Source organism: Grampus griseus (genome assembly GCF_964374135.1).
Source record: "Grampus griseus genome assembly, chromosome: 2".
NCBI lineage: Eukaryota > Metazoa > Chordata > Mammalia > Artiodactyla > Delphinidae > Grampus > Grampus griseus.
In genome coordinates, this window is record NC_139018.1 from 74216389 (window position 1) to 74238032 (window position 21644).

Genomic DNA, 21644 nt, shown 5'->3' on the forward strand with positions numbered 1-21644 from the left:
GACACTATCAAGAAAGTGAAAACCGGGACTTCCCTGGTGGTGCAGTGGTTAAGAATCCTCCTGCCAATGCAGGGACACAGGTTCGAGCCCTGGTCTGGGAATATCCCACAGGTCACAGAGCAACTAAGCCTGTGCACCACAACTACTGAGCCTGCGCTCTAGAGCCCGCAAGCCACAGCTACTGAGCCCGCATGCCACAACTACTGAAGTCTGTGTGCCTAGAGCCCATGCTCCGCAACGAGAAGCCACCGCAATGAGAAGCCCGCTCGCTGCAACTAGAGAAAGCCTGCGTGCAGCAACGAAGACCCAACTCAGCCAAAAATAAATAAATGAAAGTGAAAACCTACAAAATGGGAGAAAATATATTTGGAAATCATATATATCTGATAAAGGTCTAGTATTCAGAATATATCAAGAACTCTTGCAACTCAACAGTAAAGACAAATAACCCAGTTAAAAAGTGGGCAAAGGATCTGCTAGACATTTCTTCAGAGAATATATACAAAGGGCCAGTAAGCACATGAAAAGATATACCCCAGAGAAATGAAAAGGTATGGTCACACAGAAACTTGTCCACAGATGTTTGTAGCACACTATTCCTAATAGTCAAAAAATGGGACTATCCCAAATGTCCACCAACTGATAACCGGATAAACAAAATGTGGTATATCTATACAGTTGATCCTTCAACTTGGGGGTTAGGAGCGTCGACCCTCTATGCAGTTCAAAATCCTCAAAAACTTTACAGTCTACCCTCCATGTCGTAGTTCTGCATCCATGGGTTCAACCAACCATGGACCAGGTAGCACTACAGTACGTATTTACTGAAAACACCCCACGTTTAAGTGGGCCCATGCAGTTCAAACCCATGTTGTTCAAGGGTCAACTGTACAATGAAATATTATTCAGCCATAAAAAGGAATGAAGTATTGATAAATGCTACAACGTGGATGAATCTTGAAAACATGCTAAATGAAAGAAGCCAGACAGAAAAGGCCACATATTGTACGATCTCATTTATATGAAATATTCAGAAAAGGCATACCCATAGATATAGAAAGTATAATTAGTAGTTGCTAGGGACTGCAAGGGGGGGAAAATTGGGAATGCTTGTTAATGGGTACAGGGTTTCTGTTTGCCATGATGAAAATGCTCTAAAATTAGGTAGTGATGATGGTTACTATATAGGTATGTACATATATATGTATAAATAATATGGTTACTATAAATATATCTACTAAATATCACTGAATTTTAAGTACACTTAAAAGGCAAATTTATGGTATGTGAATTAGATCTAAAAAAATCCATAGAGCTTTTTGGTGGGATGCAAGTCAGAAATATTGCAAGCTTTCTTCAGCAAATAAAATTAAAGTTCCTTTACTTAGTGACCCCTTTTTCTGTAACAAATTCTAGCACTTAGAACAGTGCCCAGCACTTGGTAAGGACTCAGTAAATGTCTGTTTGTTGAATGAATGATTGCCATAGGCATAAAGGAGAAAGAGGCATTAGCTGGGTTGACATTTTTAAATTAGATGATTTGAGAAATCAAATCTACTCATCTAACCATATAAAAGTGAGGAAAGCTATTACATTATTGAAAAAACCCAGCCACCGCTTTTTTCTGTTGCTGGTGTCAGGTTGGGCAAATTCTGAGAAAGCACTGGGCTGTCCTCATTCATTTTGTATCACCCACAGTCCCTCAAAGGATCTCTGACTCAGACTCACTCCAGAGAAATCTTACAGACAGGCTTCCCCAATCTCTCCTCCTCAAGGACACTTCCTTCCCACAGAATCCGAATGAGACCAGACTCATTGCTGTCCCTTGATTAAGAGAGAGCTTATTAGGAATGACTGACAGAAAAGTAACCAATCTTTCTCAAAGAAAGCAACTTGCTTTCTAAGCTACTTCCTCTAAAATCACTGAGGATGATACAGGAAAAATGAAGAGACCAGGTAAAGCAGGAAATCTAATTCCTGTTAAGAATAGGAATCAACAGGGACTTCCCTGGTGGCGCAGTGGTTAAGAATCTGCCTGCCAATGCAGGGGTCACAGGTTTGAGCCCTGGTCTGGGAATATCCCACATGCCTCACAGCAACAAAGCCTGTGCACCACAACTACTGAGCCTGCGTGCCACAAATACTGAAGCCCACGCGCCCTAGAGCCCACACGCTGCAACTACTGAAGCCCACATGCCTAGACCCCGCGCTCTGCAACAAGAGAAGCCACCGCAATGAGAAGCCCGCGCACCACAATGAAGAGTAGCCCCTGATCTCCACAACTAGAGAAAGCCCGCGCACAGCAACAAAGACCCAACGCACCCAAAAATAAATAAATAAATTTATTTACTTAAAAAAAGAATAGGAATCAGCAGGCCCGGGATAAAGGGACCCTCCAAGGTGAATTAACACCTTCTGAACACCTAAGTGGCAGGTGCTGTGAGCCATACAAAGGCACAATCCATGCCCTTAAGGGAAAACACGGATGTAATTATTTTAATTATGAAAGCATGAAGTGCCAAATAGAGATAGGAGCAATTTGCCGAGTGCAGGAGCGATTCATCCTGACTAGGAAATCAAAATAAGTTTCCTGGCCGCGTTACTTGGCTTATACACCTTGGCTTCTATCTTATGATTCTGACAGAGTAGATGTGATGGGCATAGCAGGCTGGAGGAACAGCATGAGCAATACATGAAAATAAAGTAAAACTCAACTGGAATGCACAGTACATCAGATGTAGGGAAGAATGTGGCAGGAAAAATCAATCTGGATCAAATTGGGAAAAACCTTAGTTCCACACTTGGCAGCATAGGGGCCTTTTTGGAAATACGAAGAGTTTGGAGCCAGATTATTGCCAGGAGTCCACTACAATCAAGGTGGGGAGCTGCTCAAGCAGTTAAAGTAGGATAGAGGACAGACAGGATATTGAGAACGGACTGAACACAGAAAATTAAAACAAAGAAGAGTCAAAAAAGCAATTCATCCTCCAAGATCCAACAGGCTACAGGGATTTTTTTAGATAGCCACTTACTGCCACCTGGCGGACAGACAAGACTTTCCCAGCATTAGCAGCATCAAGCCACTTAAGATGTTGCACATTTTTCTAATAAAAAGTTAATACTGAACACTTTATTCAGCTTCTTGCTAATCAGCCTCTAAAGTTTCCGTACTCAGCTTACGAGACACTGTTCTAGTTGAATCTAGTTAAAGAAGACTCCCAAATGCCTAACAAATGACACAATAGGAGGTAGACGATCAAATATTAAATTATGGGATGGTCGATACCTGAAATTTCAGAATACAAAACCATTTGGAAATAAAAAACAAAAAACATTTGGGAGGTTGGCTGAGGCTCCATGGATATGGAGAGCCATTTCTTTAACCTAAGATTATCAAAGAGAGCATCTCGGTCAGAGGCAATCATGAACAAAAATCCTAGGAACAGAAGTGAACATATAGACGTTTAAATATTTACAAACTCTGTAAGTAATGGAGGGTCTACAAAAAGGGGTGTGTGTGTGATATAGTACCAAAGGCTTTTAAGACCAATCTAACATTAGAATATAAAATGGAAAATTAGGTCATTAACACAACCAAGTAACTCAACTACTAAACTTAAGGATACTCAAACAACGAAAGCCACTTGTCCTAATTAATGGAACAATCCAAAATAAGTTAGCTAGGACTTCCCTGCCGCAGTGGTTAAGAATCTGCCTGCCAACACAGCGGAAAGAGGTTCAAGCCCTGGGTCTGGGAATCCCACATGCTGTGGAGCAACTAAGCCCATGCACCACAACTACTGAAGCCTGCATGCCTAGAGCCCGTGCTCCGCAATTAAGAGTAGGCCCCGCTCGCCGCAACTAGAGAAAGCTCACATGCAGCAACAAAGACCCAACGCAGCCATAATTAAAAATAAATTTATAAAAAAATGAAAACAAGTTAGCTGAACGTATTAAGTGGCCACTGAACTACTAAACGTAAGCTTCGCAATTATCTTTAAATGTTAACTTTTATTAATAATTTTTTTTATTTCTGGCTGTGTTGGGTCTTCGTTGCTGCACACAGGCTTTCTCTAGTTGCAGCGAGCGGGGTCTACTGTTCGTTGCGGTGCACAGGCTTCATTGCAGTGGCTTCTCGTTGCAAAGCACGGGCTCTAGGTATGCGGGCTTCAGTAGCTGTGGCACATGGGCTCAGTAGTTGTAGCTCGCGGGTTCTAGAGCGCAGGCTCAGTAGTTGTGGCGCACGGGCTTAGTTGCTCTGGGGCATGTGGGATGTTCCTGGACCAGGGCTTGAAACCGTGTCCATTGCATTGGCAGGTGGATTCTTTTTTTTTTTTTTTTTGCTGTATGAGGGCCTCTCACTGTTGTGGCCTCTCCCGTTGTGGAGCACAGGCTCCGGACACGCAGGCTCAGCGGCCATGGCTCACGGGCCTAGCCACCCCGTGGCATGTGGGATCTCCCCAGACTGGGGCACGAACCCGAGTCCCCTGCCTCGGCAGGCGGACTCTCAACCACTGCACCACCAGGGAAGCCCCAGCAGGCACATTCTTAACCACTAAGTCACCAGGGAAGCCCTAATTTTTTTTTTTAAATTTATTTTGGCTACATTGGGTCTTCATTGCTGTGCACAGGCTTCTCATTGTGGTGGCCTCTCCCATTGTGGAGCACAGGCTCTAGGAATGCGGGCCTCAGTAACTGCAGCACAGGGGCCCAGGTGCTCCGCGGCACGTGGGATCCTCCAAGACCAGGGCCCGAACCCATGTCCCCCGCATTGGCAGGCAGACTCTCAACCACTGCGTCACCAGGGAAGTCCCCCTAATTATTTTTTTCCCTCGTTTTTTGAGCCTACCTTGGGGTAGAGAAGACAAAAAAGGCTACCCAGACGCCAACATAAGAATCTAGTGCTGTTGATGTGGATAATTCATTTGCACATAAATTTTATCAAGAGGACACACTAAAGTGCTATCAGAGCAGTCTAATCTGGCCATTCCTTTATATTCCCAGGCTCATTTAATGTACCTCTCAAATGCCAATCAGGGCTACATGCTTTCCAGAAAACCCCATCAAGCTCAGCTAAACGCACAATGTTCCTACTAGTTGTACTTCTGACTCCTACTCCTTAGGTGGGAACTTCCCCTCCACAACACCAGCATTTCCAGAAAGGAGAATTAACAGCCATCTGGGATTTAAGAGACAACAGGAAGATAAATAATCCATACACCCAAAAGGCCAAACATTTTTTATTTTCAAAAACAACTTTATTCATGACACATATTAAAAAAAAAACTCCCACCCCCTGGAAATGAGCTAAAAAAATAAACAAAATCCACCTCCCACCTCCCTGTGCCCACTTCCTCCCATTCCCTCCAAACAAAAGGGAAAAAAAGGCAAAGGAAAACAAAACAAAACAAAAAACTGAAAAACAAAAAACACCCCAAAACCCCCCAAAACAAGGTAGTGCATTTCCCCAGGGGAAAGGGGAATTTACACTGGAGCCGCTGGGAGCGGATCGGAGATCTTCCGGCTACAGAAACCTGCAAAGAAAGACACTCAAAACAGAAAAAGAAACACAAAAGGAAACAAAATAGATCACCAGGCAATCTGGAGGGGCAGGGAGCCAGAAAAGAGGGGTGGGGTGGGTGGTAGACCTGGCAGGACAGGAACAGGCAGGAGGGGACTGTGAAAGCTAGGGAGAAGATGGAGGGAAGGTAACAAGCAGAACAGTTTGGTGTCCTTCCAGAGCCCTGGGTAAAAAAAAAACCCTCCTACCACCCATGCCCACCTACCCTTGAGCAGCCCGCAAGGGGGCAAAGGGGCACAGGGAAACAGGGGGAGCAGCTTGCGCGGTTGAGACGTGTCCATGGCGAATCCCCAGAGTGAATGAGCAGCCCCCTGCCCCACTCCCTGGGCCTTCCCTTACTCCCCAAAGCAGGTCCCTCCTCAGCAGTTAGTTATGGGATTCTCCCCCCTTCCACAGTATATCTTTTTTTTTTAAAAAATATTTTTTTCCATCAAGGTCATCTTCTGTTTTTCTTTTTTTTTTTTTTTTAAATTCTTTTTTTTTTTCCTTCTTTCCTCTTTTTTTCCTCTCTCTCCTCCTAATACACACTTTTTTTAGTAAGGGGAATACCATGATGTCGCTCTAGCCCGGCCCCTGGAAGAAAGAAGGAGAGTTAGGTGTTAACATGATCACTAAATAGTTCAGTACAAGCCCCTCCCCGTGGGCCCTCGCCCCAGTTATTGAGAAGGGAAGAGGGGAAAGAAGTTTCCCAAGTCCTAAAACTGACCCCCACAATCCCAGAAATAGTGACACACCTGACAAATGGGAGTGGGGAATTAACTGTAATTACCTCGCCAAACAGTGGCAATAAAGAAATCCATCTGAGACATAGGGGCAAGAAAAAGGACTCATTGTTTATCCAGATTCCAGTTCTCCACAGCTCTTAAAAGCGAGGCTCTCACCAACAGATCCTCCCTAACTCCTGGGAGCTGACAGGTAAATCTTATGAAAAGTCAAGGTCTATATGCCTAAACTGTCTATTTAAATGTAAAGAAACGGAAGTAAAGTGAAGCAACAACACGGGTGCCACACTAGGCCCAGCGAGAAAGTTGCAAAAGACTGGCTAAAGAGTAAATATCTCGATATCCTCCCACATGGCTGTTGAGGAGGATCAACTAGCCTCTGGTTTTCTTCCAAGGGAGGTTCAAACTTCAGCCCCTCCCTAACTCTGAGAAAAGTAGCAAAGGTCCAAACAGTGCTTTCACTGCTCTGAGGCCCTGTTCTTCCTGGGAGTTCTGTGTAAACACCTTCACTGCCATCAACTCTCAAGGAAAAAAAGGCTGGGTGGAGAAGCATCTCTCAGAACAGGGTGGAGAGATCCAGCCCTTATCACCAATTCCTGCTCCAGAAAAAGATGAGACTGGCCTCCTGGCCTGCAACTACCTTCCTCACCCTGCACAGGCAGGAGACCAAGTCCCCGGAACCAAGGGGAGGGTAAAGGAGGGAGGTTCCTCAGATGAGGAGAGAAGGAAGCATACAGGGCTCATGGGAGGCGGGGGAGAGGAGCAGCCCATCTATCCTGACCTGTAGACGCGACCCCGGGGCCTGCTGTTAAAACCACTGTAGAATCGAGAACGGGAACTGTTGTAGTTGGTGGTCCGGGCACGGTATCGGGCTCTCGGGAAACCCCGGTCTGTTGTGCTGATGCCTGGTCTGTTGGTTCGTTTTGGGATCACCTGAGAATGACACGTATAACACAATGCCTTAGAGCCAAGCTGGAGAACTTACAGAACCAGAACAGCAAAGGGCACAGGGCTTACCTTGATTTGTCTTCCTCTAAATAGGGACTCATCTAAGGCCAAGGAAGTCCTCACTGACTCTTTGTCTGAGAACTCTATATATGCAAACCTGAAAAGGGTAATTGCCACTTTATCTGAGGATACAAATAGCAGCTCACAGGTCAAATCCAACTTGCAGGCATGCTTTGTTTGAGTACAGTGTGTTCATATTTTTAATTATTTGTCCAAAAAATTCTTAATGGAAGATTTTAATCAAAATTTGCAGCTACTCTTGGAAAATTATAAGATAGGATACAGAGGGCCTGGTTTTCCGCAAGGCAGAAAACGGTGGGGGCCATGCAGAAGGCGCCCCCCCTTATAGTTCATGATCCCCCCCACACCCAGCCCCCATCTCTGTTATCTGTTGGGCCCCTGAAGGCAATTTTACGTGCAATCCTTGATATGTATCAACATTAACACCTATCTTAAAAGATAGACTACTTACTTTAACATCTAGGTAACTTACTGCTCAATATAAAATATAATTTATTTATTTTTTAACTGTGACTAAAACGACCTCAACTTCCCCACTTACCCTTTGGGATGGCCACTAAATTTGTCACATAGTATAGTAACACGGTTGACTGAACCACAGCCATGAAAGTGTGCTTCCAGCTCTTCTGCTGTTGCACCATAGTCCACCTGTGGGGGGGTACATTTCACAGGTAACAGGGCAAACTCCCATCTCCACAGGTACTCTGCCTAGCCTCTGCGCTGGGCCATCCATACACACCAAAGCACACCAATATCTAGCTCTCTAAGGAACTAACCTCTTTTCCTTCCAACCCCAGAGCCTCTGCTAATCACCATTACCTTTCACCTCATTCCAACCCTCCCTCCACCCCTTAAATCCACCACCTACCCTGGAAATGGTTCCTTTCAGGACTCCTAATAAATAATCCCCCAAACTAAGAGCTTTCCCCAACCCTAGTCAAGGCTCTGGTACATACATTGCCAACATAGATGGAACGGGCATCAGCCTCCATCTTCTCCTCAATGGACATGATCACTGGGCCAGCTTTGAAGAAAAAAGGATCAGGAAAAAAACGCTTGTTTTCTACTTGGCCAATCTATGCACCACTACCACCACCACAAGCAGCAGCAAAGGTAAAGATTTTGGTCTGTTCTGTTCCCTGCTGTACCCATTACCTAGAAAAGTCTAGCATGCAATAGGTGCTCACCAAATACTTGAAAAATTAAGGAATAGATTAATACTGTCTTAAAAATCAAAGAAAACAATACAGGGATTCCCTCCTGCCCCCAAATCAAGTACCTATTGAGTAGCTTCGGTTAAAATGATTTGAAAAGTGAACAAAATTAAGTCGGCTGAGGCTGGACATTTCTAGATTAGAGGAGAAGCCCCCTGAAGCTGAGCAGTTTATCTTAGAACTCCTAACTAAAGGTCTCCAACTGAAAGAAAAACTATTGGACTTGAAGGTCAAATACCAGCTGGCAACCTCCAAAAAGGGTAGTGGAAGACTAAGAACAAAGAGCAACACATTAGTAACAGGGACAAAGGGAGGCACAAGACTACCATCACCAAAACATAGGCCCCGTCTCACAAAGGTCAGAAAAACACACAATGGACTATGACTGCAGCAACTGCCCAGTAATTGCTCAGACAAGCAGCTCCAAGGTTCCGAGCATCTAATTCCATATAAACCGTGCTCCGATAACCCTTCCAATCTCAGGACCCGGGTTCCGCGTGCAACCGCCAGTTACTCACCATTGCCTGGAGGTGGACTCATATTCATCTGCTTCTCTACCTCGTTCTGTAGCTCTTTTAGCTTCTCAGCTTCTTCCTCCATCTCCCTGACTCGAGCTTTGATCGCTTCCAGCTCCTACAATGAGTGGGGAGGGTATGGAGAACAGCTTAAGAGGAACCAACGCAGGGGGCTCTACCCTGCTCTCCTTCCGCGCGCGGCCCCAGCCATGCTCGGCCATTTCTCTCGCCCGACGCGAGGGTCGTAATGAAAAGAAAACCAAGCTACCTTCTCTAGAACAACACTAGGCACCCATGACGCCCGAATCAACCCGGCTGGGCCCCTTCTGGCGGTCGAGGCTGCCTCCCCAGCCCGGCCCCAGCCACGTTATTCCCCGCCCACCCCCATCCCCCGCCCGCCTCCCGCTCGCCTGAGCTCTGGGCCTCCCGTGACACGGCCGGCCGGCCTGCTCGCTCGCCCTCCTTCCCTCACCGGGTCCTCAATGGCGCCGTCCCCCGGGTCACCCTCGACCAGTCCCGGCTCCTCCTCCTCCTCCTGGCTGCCGGGGGCTCCCGAGCCAGGCCCAGGGCCCGGAGCTCCCGGGGGGGCACGGGGCCGGGGCGGCTCCTCTTCGGGCTCGGGCTCCGGCTCGGGCTCCAGCAGCAACTCCTCAGGCTCCAGTTCCTCAGACTCCAAGCCGTTCCCGTAGTCCCCTGCGCCCCCCGGGGCCCCCTCCCCGGCCTCCCCACCGGCCCCGGGCACAAGATGGCGCCGCCGCCCCGGCCCGGAGCCCCGACCGCCCGCAGCCCCCGCTGCTGCTGCCGCCGCCGCCGCCGCCGCCATCGCCGCTCAGACTGGGGCCAGCCGCCCAGCGATTGGAGAGCTGCGCCGGCCACGCCGAGGATTCATTAGTCAAGCAGCCTGCCCGTCACCACGAGCTAGGACTCCATTGGGGAATATTACTAGGCAATCAAATAAGACCCCATCCCTAAGGCGGGGGATTGCGCCAAATCCTTAAATCCCGGTAGGAGAAATCGGTCTGTCAATCAACACTCGTCCCACCTCCTCTCAAGTCCTTAGGTAACAATACCGCCTAGCTGTGACGACATTCCTGCTTCTCCCCCGCCTAAGGGCGGGTCCGCGAAGTATGACGGTCGGTGATTGGCCACTGACAAGGCGAGTGGAAAGGACCAATCTTCCGATCGCTTCGCCGAAGTGGCCCAGCCTCAGATGCCGATTGGCTCGCGAGATTCGAAGGGCTGACGCCCGTTTCGTGACAGGTGAACCTTGCCCCCGAACGGACTGCCGGGCTCCCAGTGAAAGCCGAGGTCACATGACTGGTCTTTAGGAGGCGGCCATCTTGATGCTGCTGGTTGCCAACTAGTGAGTTCTTGGAAGGCAGAGTCCGGAAATACTGCGGCGGTTTCTGGAAACTGGTCTTCTACCAGGAATGCACCAGTAGATGGGATGTTGCTGGAAATGGAGGGTTCTGAATGGCGCTCTCTGGGAAGGAGCTTATCTTTCCCACCCAGGTTACTGGCACCACCATCCACCAGGTCTCCCCAAACCAGAAAGCAGGGAGGAATCCTCACTCCAGTACTAGTCATGAGCCCTGTATGTGCTGTCTTCCTGCACAGGCATACTTTCCAAGCATTCTGCTCATGCCCCAGTTTCATTTTTTCTTTTGCTTGGACTGTTTGCTGCAGCCGCTTAATGGGTCAGCTTCCAGTGGGTCACCACTCCAATCCACACTGGCCAGGTTAACTCTCAGAACTCCTTACTGAGGTCTTGGAGACCTCCAGACCAGGCTACTAAGTGAATGTTGTTTCCACACTCTTCATTCCAGTGGGTGTATCTGCACCCAGGTCTGTGCCTCTGTACATGCAGTCCTTCTTCAGCCAGACCACTGCAAACCCTATCATCACCTCCTCTGTGAAGCCTTCCACTAACTGGCCTCCCCTCTTCTCCCATGACAAGCGGGCCTACCTCCACTGTGCACTTAATCATTTTGTGCTTCCTTTCCTAACTAGAGCTTGTGAGAGCTTGGAGATGAGAGGCTGGATTCTATCTACATTTGCATCTCCACGGTGGAGCAATATGCCTAGCACATAGTAAGTATCCAAATAAATGTTTGTTGACCAAAGGATACATAGACTGGGGATCTGGGTGCCACCCTTCATCTACAGCGCTTTCCCAGACCCTCCTTCAGACCCCAGAGGAATTCCACCTCATCGTTGCACTCTGAGGTACCAATGAGACCTAGCCCTGGAAAGCAGGGTTGCCATAGTTTAGTGGTGATCCTACACATTTATTAAAAAGGAAGGAACGGCAGTGCTAAGTTTGCAAGAGGGATAGCTGCAGCCAGACCAAGCTATGGTTTGAGAGCCAGATTCACATGAGCCCAACCAAATAGTTACTCAAACAACCTGGAGAGGATGTACATGACTTGGTAGAGGGATTTGAACAAGAGGAGATTCCTACTAGCAAACCAAAAGTCAAAAGCTTCACAGTATACCCCACTCTTCCCCTCACCCTCATTTTTTCACACAAATCCTTACCTCAGGAACAGGAGAACTTGGAGCAGAGTCACAGTTGCTTAAAATTTCACTGAAAATTACTTCATCAGCCATCTCAGCTTCAGCGGTCTGGGAGAACTAAGTTGAGCACCGCAGACAAGCTCTAAAAGATTGTGAGTTTGCTGGAAGAAAAATCTTTTCTACTGATTTTAACCAAATCAAGACTTGGATGTTTATTGATACCTAATTTAAACTAAGAAAGCCAGTTAAGGGAAATGTGATTTTTAAAATAATGCCTTTGAACCACAGTTTTGTTGAGCACTGGATTTTGTAACAGGCTGCATCCTGGACTCCTTGTTATGTTATCTCATTGAACTCTCATAACATTATGAAGCAAATAGTCCCCAAACCATAACCTTTTTTAGGGATGAGGAAAGAATGAAGTAACTCCCCCAAGTCATAACTAATTAGAAGTGAGCAGGGAATCCAAAACCAGATTTCAAAGCTCAGATCAAAATTTCTGTAAGGTCTGTTTTAATACACAAAGATAACATTACGTACAATGCTGAAGCTGGAAAAAGACTAAATTCCAATAAGAGATAAATGTTTAGGCAAACTATAATTACATCACAAGATTATTATGCACCTATTTTTATTTTTTTATGCACCTATTTCTTTTACAAAAAGGTTTACACGTAGTGTGTGATAACTTATAAAAATAATTTTTGTTAGGCCAAAGAAGTAGGATGTAAAATTGTATATAAAGTATGATTAAAATTATGTATATCTGATTTTTTAAAAAAACAACTTGGGCATTGGAGAAAAAAAGGAATAAGAACCAGTACAATCTGTTCTTTGGCAATATGCAACAAAAGTTTTTAAAATGTTGAGGTTCTTAACACAGTAATTGTATTTCTTATCATCTGTTCTAAAGAAATAATCTAAAACCTAGGTAAACATCTGAGAATAAAGGTGTTCTTCAAAGTGAAAAAAAATGTAAACAACTTGATTGTCCAAGTGGGCACTTTTCAGGAAAATTGTTATACACACATATATGTAATTTTATATAGTCATTATGTCTTCAAAACATTTTTAATGACAAGGAAAATGCTTGCAATATAATGGTAAGCAGAATTGCAATGTACAAAATTGTATATACAAAAAAAAATTGTATATACAGTATGATCATAAAATATAAGCACAGACAACTGATGGAAAAAAAATATACCAAAATGTTAATAGTGATTCTCTCTGGGTAGTAGGCTTATTATGATTGATCTTCTCTATAATTTTCTATGTTCTATGATTTTTCCCACAATATTGTATATTATTTTTATTTAAAATTAAAAAAAACACTTGGGCATTGGAGAGTGCCCAGCTTCCAAACTTACTCTAATAAGCATGATTACTTTTACAAACACATTTTAAAAAGATATTTGAATGGTGATCTGTAATATAGTTCCCTATTAGACTGAAAGTGTAAAAGGCAGGGACACCTTCTTAATTATATTTGTATTGCCATTGGCTATCACTGTGTGCTCAATAAATGTTAACTGAATGAATGATCTTCTGTAATAAATTTATATCCTGCCTGTTGTTGATGCATAGACAACATCAAAGAGATAAGTTTTCCTCTGAGAATGAATTTTTTTTTAATTGGTATGTAATGATGTAAGATTCACCCATTATAAGTATACTTTTCCTTCAGTAATAACCTATCAATAGAGGGCCATGGAGTTCCAGAAAAACTGAAACTCAGTGATGTTTTGCCCTAGAAGAAGGAAAAGTGTGTTAACAAAAGTGAATGATCTGTTGAGTTGAGAAAAGGAGAATTAAATCAGTAAAAATGGATGAGGGCATGTCCAGTTCTGTCCAGAAGGGAAAAGTTTTCTCACTAAACATATAAATACTTGGCTTCCTAGTAGTTTCATCCCCATTTTTAACTCCTGCTTTGAAAATTTTACATTTACTGGCTGCAATAATTCCCTCTAATCTAGAAGTACATTGTTTACTATGGTAGCCGCTCGTCACACGTGGCTACTGAGCCCTTGAAATGTGAATGGTGCTGAATTGAGATGCGCTGGAAGTGTCAGATATACACTGAATTTCAAAGACTCAGGATGAGAAAGATACTTATGTAAAATAACTTAATAATTGTTCAGTATTAATTACAGATTGAAATTATAGTAGTCTTTATATACTAGGTTTAAAAAAATACTATTAAAATTAGTTTTACCTGTTTCTTTTTGGTTTTTTTAATGAGGCTACTAAAAAACGTAAAACTACATATGTGGCTTGCATTATATTTCTTTTTTTTTTTTTTTGACTTTTTAAAAATTTTGATTGGAGTATAGTTGCTTTACATGACTTGCACTATATTTCTATTGGACAATGTTGACACAGAACCTTGGAGCCTTGATCATTTACTTACCTCTGTTTTGGAGCCAACTCCAATTACTTTCTAATGCAAAGTCTGGCCCGACCTACCTTAACTCCCTAGGTCCAACCTTGCATGGAAGTGGGGTGGCCATTTAAGTGAGAAGGAGCCTCTCTTGGGCTGCTTAATTTCCATTCTGCCTGGTTAACTTTTAGAAGACTTTGTACCTGAAAAACTTCTTTTTTATATGTTCCTTATAAAAAAAATCCTAAAATACTGATAGCAAAAAGAAAAAATAAAATCACCCATAAAATCCACCACCCAGAGATAATCACTAATGATATTTTGGCATATACCATCCTGAAACTTTCAATACACAAATACATATAGAGGTATATATATGTGTGTGTATATACATATTTTTTTAGCAAAATGGGATCATACCATATATTGTTTTCTAATCTATTTTTTTTACCTAATAAGATAACAAATATTTTTCCATGTCAATAAAAATATTTTTCCAATTTCATTTTTCATGACTTTAGTCAGAAGTTACCTTAGAAATGAGGCCTTCCCCACTCACTCTATTTAACATTGAAACCTATACATACACCTTCCCATCCTACCCTAATGAATTATTTTTCTCCATAGCATTTGGCACCTAACGTGAAATGTTATGTTAATGAACACGTGAAATTTATTTATGTAGGTAGGTAGTTATTTAGCTTTTGTTTGTTTCCATTACTAGAATGAAAGTAACATGAAAGCAGAAATTTGTGCCTGTTTGTTCACTTCTCTACCTCAGTGCCTAGAATTGTCCTCAGCACACCTAAGATGCTTGAATATTTGCTGAATGAATGAATGACTGAATGAATAAAAAACTAGATAGCATTCCATTATATTATGTTTTCTGGTTGATTTTTAAAATATTGTTAATTTATTTGTATCTCACCTGTATCCACATTTAAGGCAGCTTTTAAAGTTTTCAAAGGATCTGCTCTCAACTAAAAACACAGAATATTTATAATCCATCCATTTGCTAGAAAGTGTAACTAAATGTTGCCCAATTTTTATCAAAAGTATCATTTGGAGAAATAACATTCACAGAGAACTGTCTGAAGAATAAACAATCCATCTGTCCATTTAGATAGTCTGAAATTTAGCCCTATTTTAAACTATGGCATCATAGAGCATATTTGAGCTAAACTGTGACGATCCTGATAGAACAAGCTTAGGACCTGCTGAATCCCCATTTGGTGTTTCTGCAAGAAACGGTAGTGTAAAACTCAACATCATATTTGCTGTCAGGTGTTATAGAGGGTGGTGTCCACTATATCATTCAGTGTCTTCTCAGAAGAGCCACAAAACTTTTTGCCTACCTTGAGGAACTGAAAGGTTTTACAAATCCTAGGAGGGATGTGAATCTCATTGTGTTTTCCAATTTTCTTTAGCTGCCAAGAAGCTCAGAGTTGAATTCATAGCCTACCTTTAGTATTTGGGAATACTGCTTATAGAATCCTTTTCTGTGTTCGTTTTCCTTTTTGCTGTCATTTTATTATAATATTTCAATTTTCCCTTTACCCTTACTTTAAAAATCTATATTTTCCTATTGTTTTGTCTTTCGTGTATTATAGTAAGATGCTGCAAATGCTTTTTGGAATTAGGCAAACTATAAACCAGTCAAACTACAGTAGGGATAAATACACTAGCTATCATAGCCTAATGATATTAACTATTAAGAGCATCTAATTCCCTTTTCCCTAGAGCCATGTTCACCAAGCCACTCTCTGATTTTAACATGGCTTGTCCCGTAGATTTTTCTATATAGAGAGAATAGAAATACAACACTGGATTCCTCTAAGCAGTGTATTTCTCACTACAATTTAACACATAAACCCAAATACCATTATATTGCATTGGATTATAGAAAGACTAGAAACTCCCACTTGTGAATTAAAATTAAGATCACTACTCCTGTCAGACATGATTTTGATGTGGTCCTAGACTAGAAGTACAGAGGGATGGGCTGAACAATTCCTGTAGATCCCATCCAGTTTAGCAGTTTGCATTACAATGGCTGAAACCAAATGTCTCGGGAGCAGGAAAGTAAGCAAGGGCTCCATTTTTGCCAGACTTATTTTAAGCCTGAAGTAGGCAGCAGGATATTGAGGAGAAATGCTCATTATCACATACTTCTGATTTAGCAGCTGAACCACAACAGGGGACTTGATTACATCATAAAGATTTTTGGTAGGTTTTGTTTGTTTTGTTTTGGGTTTTGTTGTGGCCATCCCAAAGTACCATATACACACACCCTCTCAATGCTTGGGTTGGCACAGATGGAGTTCTTGGCTTTGGGCATTTGGCTAGGATGGGGGGATGGGAGAACAACTCTGATTTTCTTTTTTCTTTTTTTTTTTGTCTGCATGGCGCAGCTTGTGGGATCTTAGCTCCCTGACCAGGGGTCGAAACCGGGCCCTTGGCAGTGAAAGCACAGAGTCCTAACCACTAGACCGCTGGGGAATTCCCTCCATTTTTTTTTTTTTTTAATTTTTTTATCTCAATACTTTCCCAAATCCCTATTAATCTAATTCTTGGCCTTAACAAGGTCATGATGAGATGCTTAGATCAAGAAATGTCCTGACCCCAGGCTATACAGTATAGAAGTCACAAACCCTGCTCAGTCCTTCTCATTAAACTTCTGGGTTTTATTTATTTTTTTTAATACGACCATTACATATTACACAAAAATAAAAGTCAAATGAACTTGGTATTTATAAATTATTAAATAAAAATACAGGAATATATATTTATATTTATAGAGCTTTTTCTTTTCTTCTAAACTAACCAAATCTGTTCTCCCGCCGCTTTATGATTTTAAAAAAGTAAAATAGTGTATGCCCTAGAATAAGTGGGGAGTGGGATTAATAAGTGCAGGACCTAGTTGCCCTACCTCTGCTCCTTCCTTGGCCTAAGCAAAGTCCCTATTTGTCCCTTTGGGCTCTGGAGAGCAAGAAACACCCTCTCCACCTATTTAATCTCTGAAAAATGGCAATAAGATTTATTTCCCTTATTTTAAAAAAAATGAAATGGATTTAAAAATTGGGAGCCATACTCAGCCTTCTTGGCCAAGAGCTAATCCCAAGGAACTATATGGCTCTAGAAGAGAGTCGCTAGTTTTCCCTGACAGAAGAGTCTCTGGGGTTTCCGTTCCCCCTCAAGCTCAGAAGGGCAGGACAGGTCAAAACTGCCCTCTGTGGTCCCATCCAAGCTATGCTTCCGGGAATCCAGACCAAGCCCTTTTACCCTTTCAGAAAACAGCCTCTCCTTCCACCCAGGTGTTAAGGCCTCAGAGCCGGGCTTTTTGGTAACTTGACCACAGTCCCTGCTACCTCTGTTTGCTAAAGGTCCCCAGGAAAGCTACCAGGGCTAGGCGTCCTGTGGTAGAGGGTAGGGGGAAGAGTCTGACCCAAACCTGGGGGAGCACAGGCTCCAATTTGGAGCTGACGGTCTAGTCAGTGGTTTTCCAACTTTGTTTTTCAGCAGCAAACCCCTTAATGCAAATAAAATCTTACCCTGAACCCCGATATGTAAGACAGCTACAGGGGAGCTGTTCTGTTTGAGGGCAAGTCACCTGGCCTGCTCAGTGCCCCCGCCTCATCTCCCCCAAGGACTCCTGAGGCAACCCTAGGAAACTTTGGGGCTCTGCCAAGCAGTTGGAAAACCACTGGCCTAGTTTGTCCTGAGCAAGTCAGAGACCCCCCCCACCCCAACTGCCTGCCACAGACTGGCTCTGAGTGCCTGGTACCAGCATACTCACAACAGACCAAGTGGCCCATGCAGTCCACCACCTCCCCTATAAATACCGTTAAAAAGTGCAGCCCTCTCTCAAAAGCAAAAGTCTGAGCTAAACACCTGAGGCCAATTTTGGTCCCACATTCTTGTGAGTACAACTATGTTGCCACATTCTGGGACCAAGTGAAAATCTCCAAGAGTCAACCATGGTCTAGCTAAGCTGGTCAGTGCTCAGGATCAAGGGCAGGGTTCTAGAGCACTGTGTCAGAAGAAGTCAGCATTGGAGAGCAGCAATTTTAGCACCTAGGAAAGTGCAGCAGTGAGGTCTGGCTCAGGGCATACATCTGGAGTGAAATCATGTCTTTCTCAAAAGAAAAAGCTGTCATCTGAATCTGTTATAGAGGACAGGGAGCTCTAAAGTTAACATCCTCAGACTCTGAGGTACAGACAAGTAAAACCCATGCAAACAGCGTGGCTTCCAAGAAAATATCAATGTTTCTAGGTCCTGGGAGGTACTGTGGAACCCAGACACCTGGCCCTTAATAAAGCAGCACCAAAGCCCACCACATGGAATAGGCCAGTCACGGAGTACACGTCACCCTCACATTCATGGGGTTCAGAGCTGGAATGTTCCTCTCAAGACATCAACAGTCTCTCCGAGACACAGTGCAGGACCCAGACTGTATTCCAGATCTGCATTTACGTCCACACACTCAAAAGGAAAATTAGTAAGAGCCCCAATTTAGAGTTTAAGTTTGGGTACAAAAGGTCCCAGAGATAGGGAACACTTTAGGCACCAGTGTGCCCCAGTGGGAGAGGAGGGCAGCAGGCAGCTCCAGCTCCCGAAGCCTCCACCCCCGCAGGCTCCGCAGCCCTGCCTTTCTGTCAGAGCCCAGGAGGCAGCAGCAAGTGCGTGATGCACAAGGAAGGGGGACAATGAAGGAACAAGGCCAGCTACAGAAGTGCTCTTCTCTCCAAAGCCCTGCTGACGACTTTCTGCAGAAAAGTTGCCAGAGCCCTCAGTCTGGATACAGTGTTTCTGTCCCTCAGCCTTGAGGCAGCAGGACAAGGGAAGAGGGGAGGGGACGTTGGGAGGAGGGACAGAGAGCTGCCCCTCGTTCTCACCACTGCAAGAGGGAATGTTTTCTCCTCGAGGAATCCCACGGCCACCAGATTAGACAAGCAGCCCAGCATGCACACGAGCACCCGTGCACATGCACACGCATGTCCCAGCAGCCCATGGTCACAGCCACCTCTCCCTATCCCCTGAGAACCCCAAGCTCCCATTCCAAAGGGATGTTCCTTCTGTGTTTGCCCCAAATCTCACTCACTCAAAGGAGACGCCAACCCCTTATGCAAGTCCACCTTCCTCGGGGCTGCAAATCAAGCTCTAGGTAGAGTTTCATGTGCCTACACCTATAGGCATAATCCCTCCCACCTCCCCCCAACCCTGGAATGAATCCATCTCCTGACTTTCCCAATACATTCCGCAATAGCTCCAGTTCACTCTTTCAACCGCCTGCCTGGCACACTCAGCTCTCTTGCACGCTACCTTGCCCCTTCCCATCCCTGTTCCATGCCCATCCTTTCCCCCACTTCTTCCAAGGGCATTCCTCTGCTCTGTTCCTGCTCTCCTGTCCCCCAGCCACACCTCGCCCCACCTGGCCCTGGACTTTCTCACTTGCTAGCAAAAAAGGCCCCTACAGTTACCAGGGCCCCCAGTGCCACGGCCCCCGTCAGCACTGTCCTCACTGAGGCCCAGTTCCCCTCCCGCAGACGCCGCGCCTCCTCCAGGGCCCCGTCCCCGTATAGAGCTGTGAACTCCGCCTGTGGGAGAGAAGGGAAGTAGGAGAGAAAGAAGGAGAAAGGGATATCAGGAGAGGAAAGAGTGGAGAAAAGAGGAGAGGGAGAGTTCCAGTTCCATCCACTGCAAGCACTACCCCACCCCCAGCTCCTCTCTGGCCCAAGCTCCTGGCCGCCAGCCCCTCTGATGACCCCTGAGCGCCTGGCTCATTTGCCCTTCTCTACGTCAACTGAATCCCATCCTTTCCCTGGCCAAAAATTCTGCTCAGAACTGGCATCCTTTGCCAAGGCTTGCCTTGACCACCACCCATCCCTGATCCCTGACACCCCCATGCCATGTACTCTGGTGTAAAAAATTCCCGATGGCTGGATGCCATTTCTCTGCAGGCACTACACTGTCTACTGTGTATTCTGTCCTCTGCTTTGGACCATGAGCCCACCCAGTGATGACTGCATGGCAGCCCTGGAGTGCAGAGTCCAGTGATACCCATAGTGAGGGCGTCTGATTCCACCCAAACAGGGAGACTCAGCCCCCGCGCCTCATTCCCAGCACAGCCGCCCCCAGCTCCAGCCAGAGCCCCCGTCTTCCCCCTGGAGACCAGCTTTTCAGAGGGATGTTCAGGGCAGCAATGGAGAAGTTTCTTACCCAGCCCCCGCTGCTGTGGATCCAGTCGGCCAGCCGCGTCTCCAGGTAGGCCACCATCCACTCCTGCACTTGTCCCACAAGTGGCTCCATCTCCTTGTTGACACTCTCAGCACACAGCGCGGCTCCAAAGACAAAGAAAGCCACAAGGCGGCCCCAGTTGGGCCCCCCTTGGAAGAGTTCATCAGAGACCTGGGTGAAGCGTTGCTGGGCCGAGCCCGGGGTCACATGCAGCTGAGCTGCCAGATCCGAGAAGGTGCGCCGGAAGCGGGTCTCGAACTCATCTCCAGCTGCCCGCATGGCTTGGTGCAGCGGGTCAGCTGCCGGGCCCTCCCCGGGGCCAGCTCCACAAACATAACCCTTCTGCCTCAGCTTATAGCCTACAAAGTCTGCCACTAGAGCCCGTGTGTCTGGGGCCGAGGCTGGGGTCGCCATCCGGGCAGCTGCAGGAGTCAAACACAAAAGACTGGCATGAATATATGGTCAGAGACCCAGAAGGAGGCATTTCAGGTTTGGCCAGCCCATGAGACAGGGAGGGAGGTGAGGGGAAATCTCAGAAACCACTGGGCCGGGACGAGTAAGAACAAGGAGATTAGGCCATGGTGCGGGGCCAGGGCATGAGGGGCTGGCCCTCAAATTCATAATATGCCAAATTAAATGTAAAACAAGTAAATTTCACCTAAAATACTTTAGATTCTTTTCATAACAAGACAACAGCAGCTCTATTGACACCTCTATACCTCCCCCACCAACCCCGCCACAGTACACACCTTTTTGGCTAGAGGAAGGGGCTTAGGACCTCCCCAGAGGCAAGATGTGAAGATGCTGGCAGAGGCACAAGATGGGCGAGGAGACAGGGGCTGAAGGGAAAGGGGGAGAAGCAAAGGGTTGCCCGGGACAGAGAAGGAAGGGGACACTCACCCAGCCTGGATGGCAGCTCTTAGGACCCAGCGCTGGTGGCAAGGAGCCCCCAGCTGGGGCCTTTCATCCTCCTGCCCAGCGTGGAGCCCTGGGAAGGGGAGGGGGAGATCAGAGCTAGGTGGGGAAGACCAGGGATCAGGGTCTGGGCTGAGAAGGGCTGGGGTTGCAGCTCCCGGGACCAGGCCCCTGCCCCCAACGCTCTACCAGCTGTGTGGCCGAATCCATGTTTAATGACTGTCCTCCCGGGAAACCCAGGGCCAAGGGCTTCCTGCCGACACCATCTCTACTCCCGCTCCCCCCAGTGCAGCCCAAAGGCCCAGCTCCTCCCTCACCCCCACCCTCAGCCGGTCTCCAACCCCGCCTGCCTGCCAGGTTAGGGATCTCACGGGTCAGGCCGCTGCCAGGATCTGGCTGTTTCCTGGTGCAGGAGCTGGGAGGGAGGGAGAGAGGGAGGAAGGGAGGGAAGGAAGGAGGGAGGAGAAAGGGGGGGCGGGAGGGAGGGCCCGGCGCCGGGTGATGATGGGGCCCAGAGATGCGTCCAGAGAGAG

The 21644-nt window shown here is 45.9% G+C and overlaps 1 protein-coding gene across 3 annotated transcripts; it reads right to left on the reverse strand.

The window, feature by feature from the left end:
• Window positions 1-5224: 5224 nt before the first annotated feature.
• On the reverse strand, window positions 5225-21555 carry LOC309819508 (bcl-2-like protein 2; the record flags this gene model as incomplete). Of its 3 annotated transcripts, XM_082649723.1 has the most annotated exons (7): window positions 5225-6154; window positions 7085-7236; window positions 7321-7408; window positions 7874-7980; window positions 8289-8356; window positions 9065-9179; window positions 9534-9884. In XM_082649723.1, the coding sequence occupies 7 exons, from the start codon at window positions 9882-9884 to the stop codon at window positions 6115-6117; spliced, it is 921 nt and encodes a 306-aa protein (XP_082505849.1). In that variant the 3' UTR covers window positions 5225-6114. The 3 variants fall into 3 exon arrangements, with proteins under 3 accessions (XP_082505849.1, XP_082505850.1, XP_082505851.1); XM_082649724.1 differs by lacking the exons at window positions 5225-6154; window positions 7085-7236; window positions 7321-7408; ... (2 more) ...; window positions 9065-9179; window positions 9534-9884 and adding exons at window positions 15830-19556; window positions 20179-20618; window positions 21097-21184; window positions 21483-21555; XM_082649725.1 differs by lacking the exons at window positions 5225-6154; window positions 7085-7236; window positions 7321-7408; ... (2 more) ...; window positions 9065-9179; window positions 9534-9884 and adding exons at window positions 15830-19556; window positions 20179-20618; window positions 20946-21035; window positions 21483-21531.
• Window positions 21556-21644: the final 89 nt, after the last annotated feature.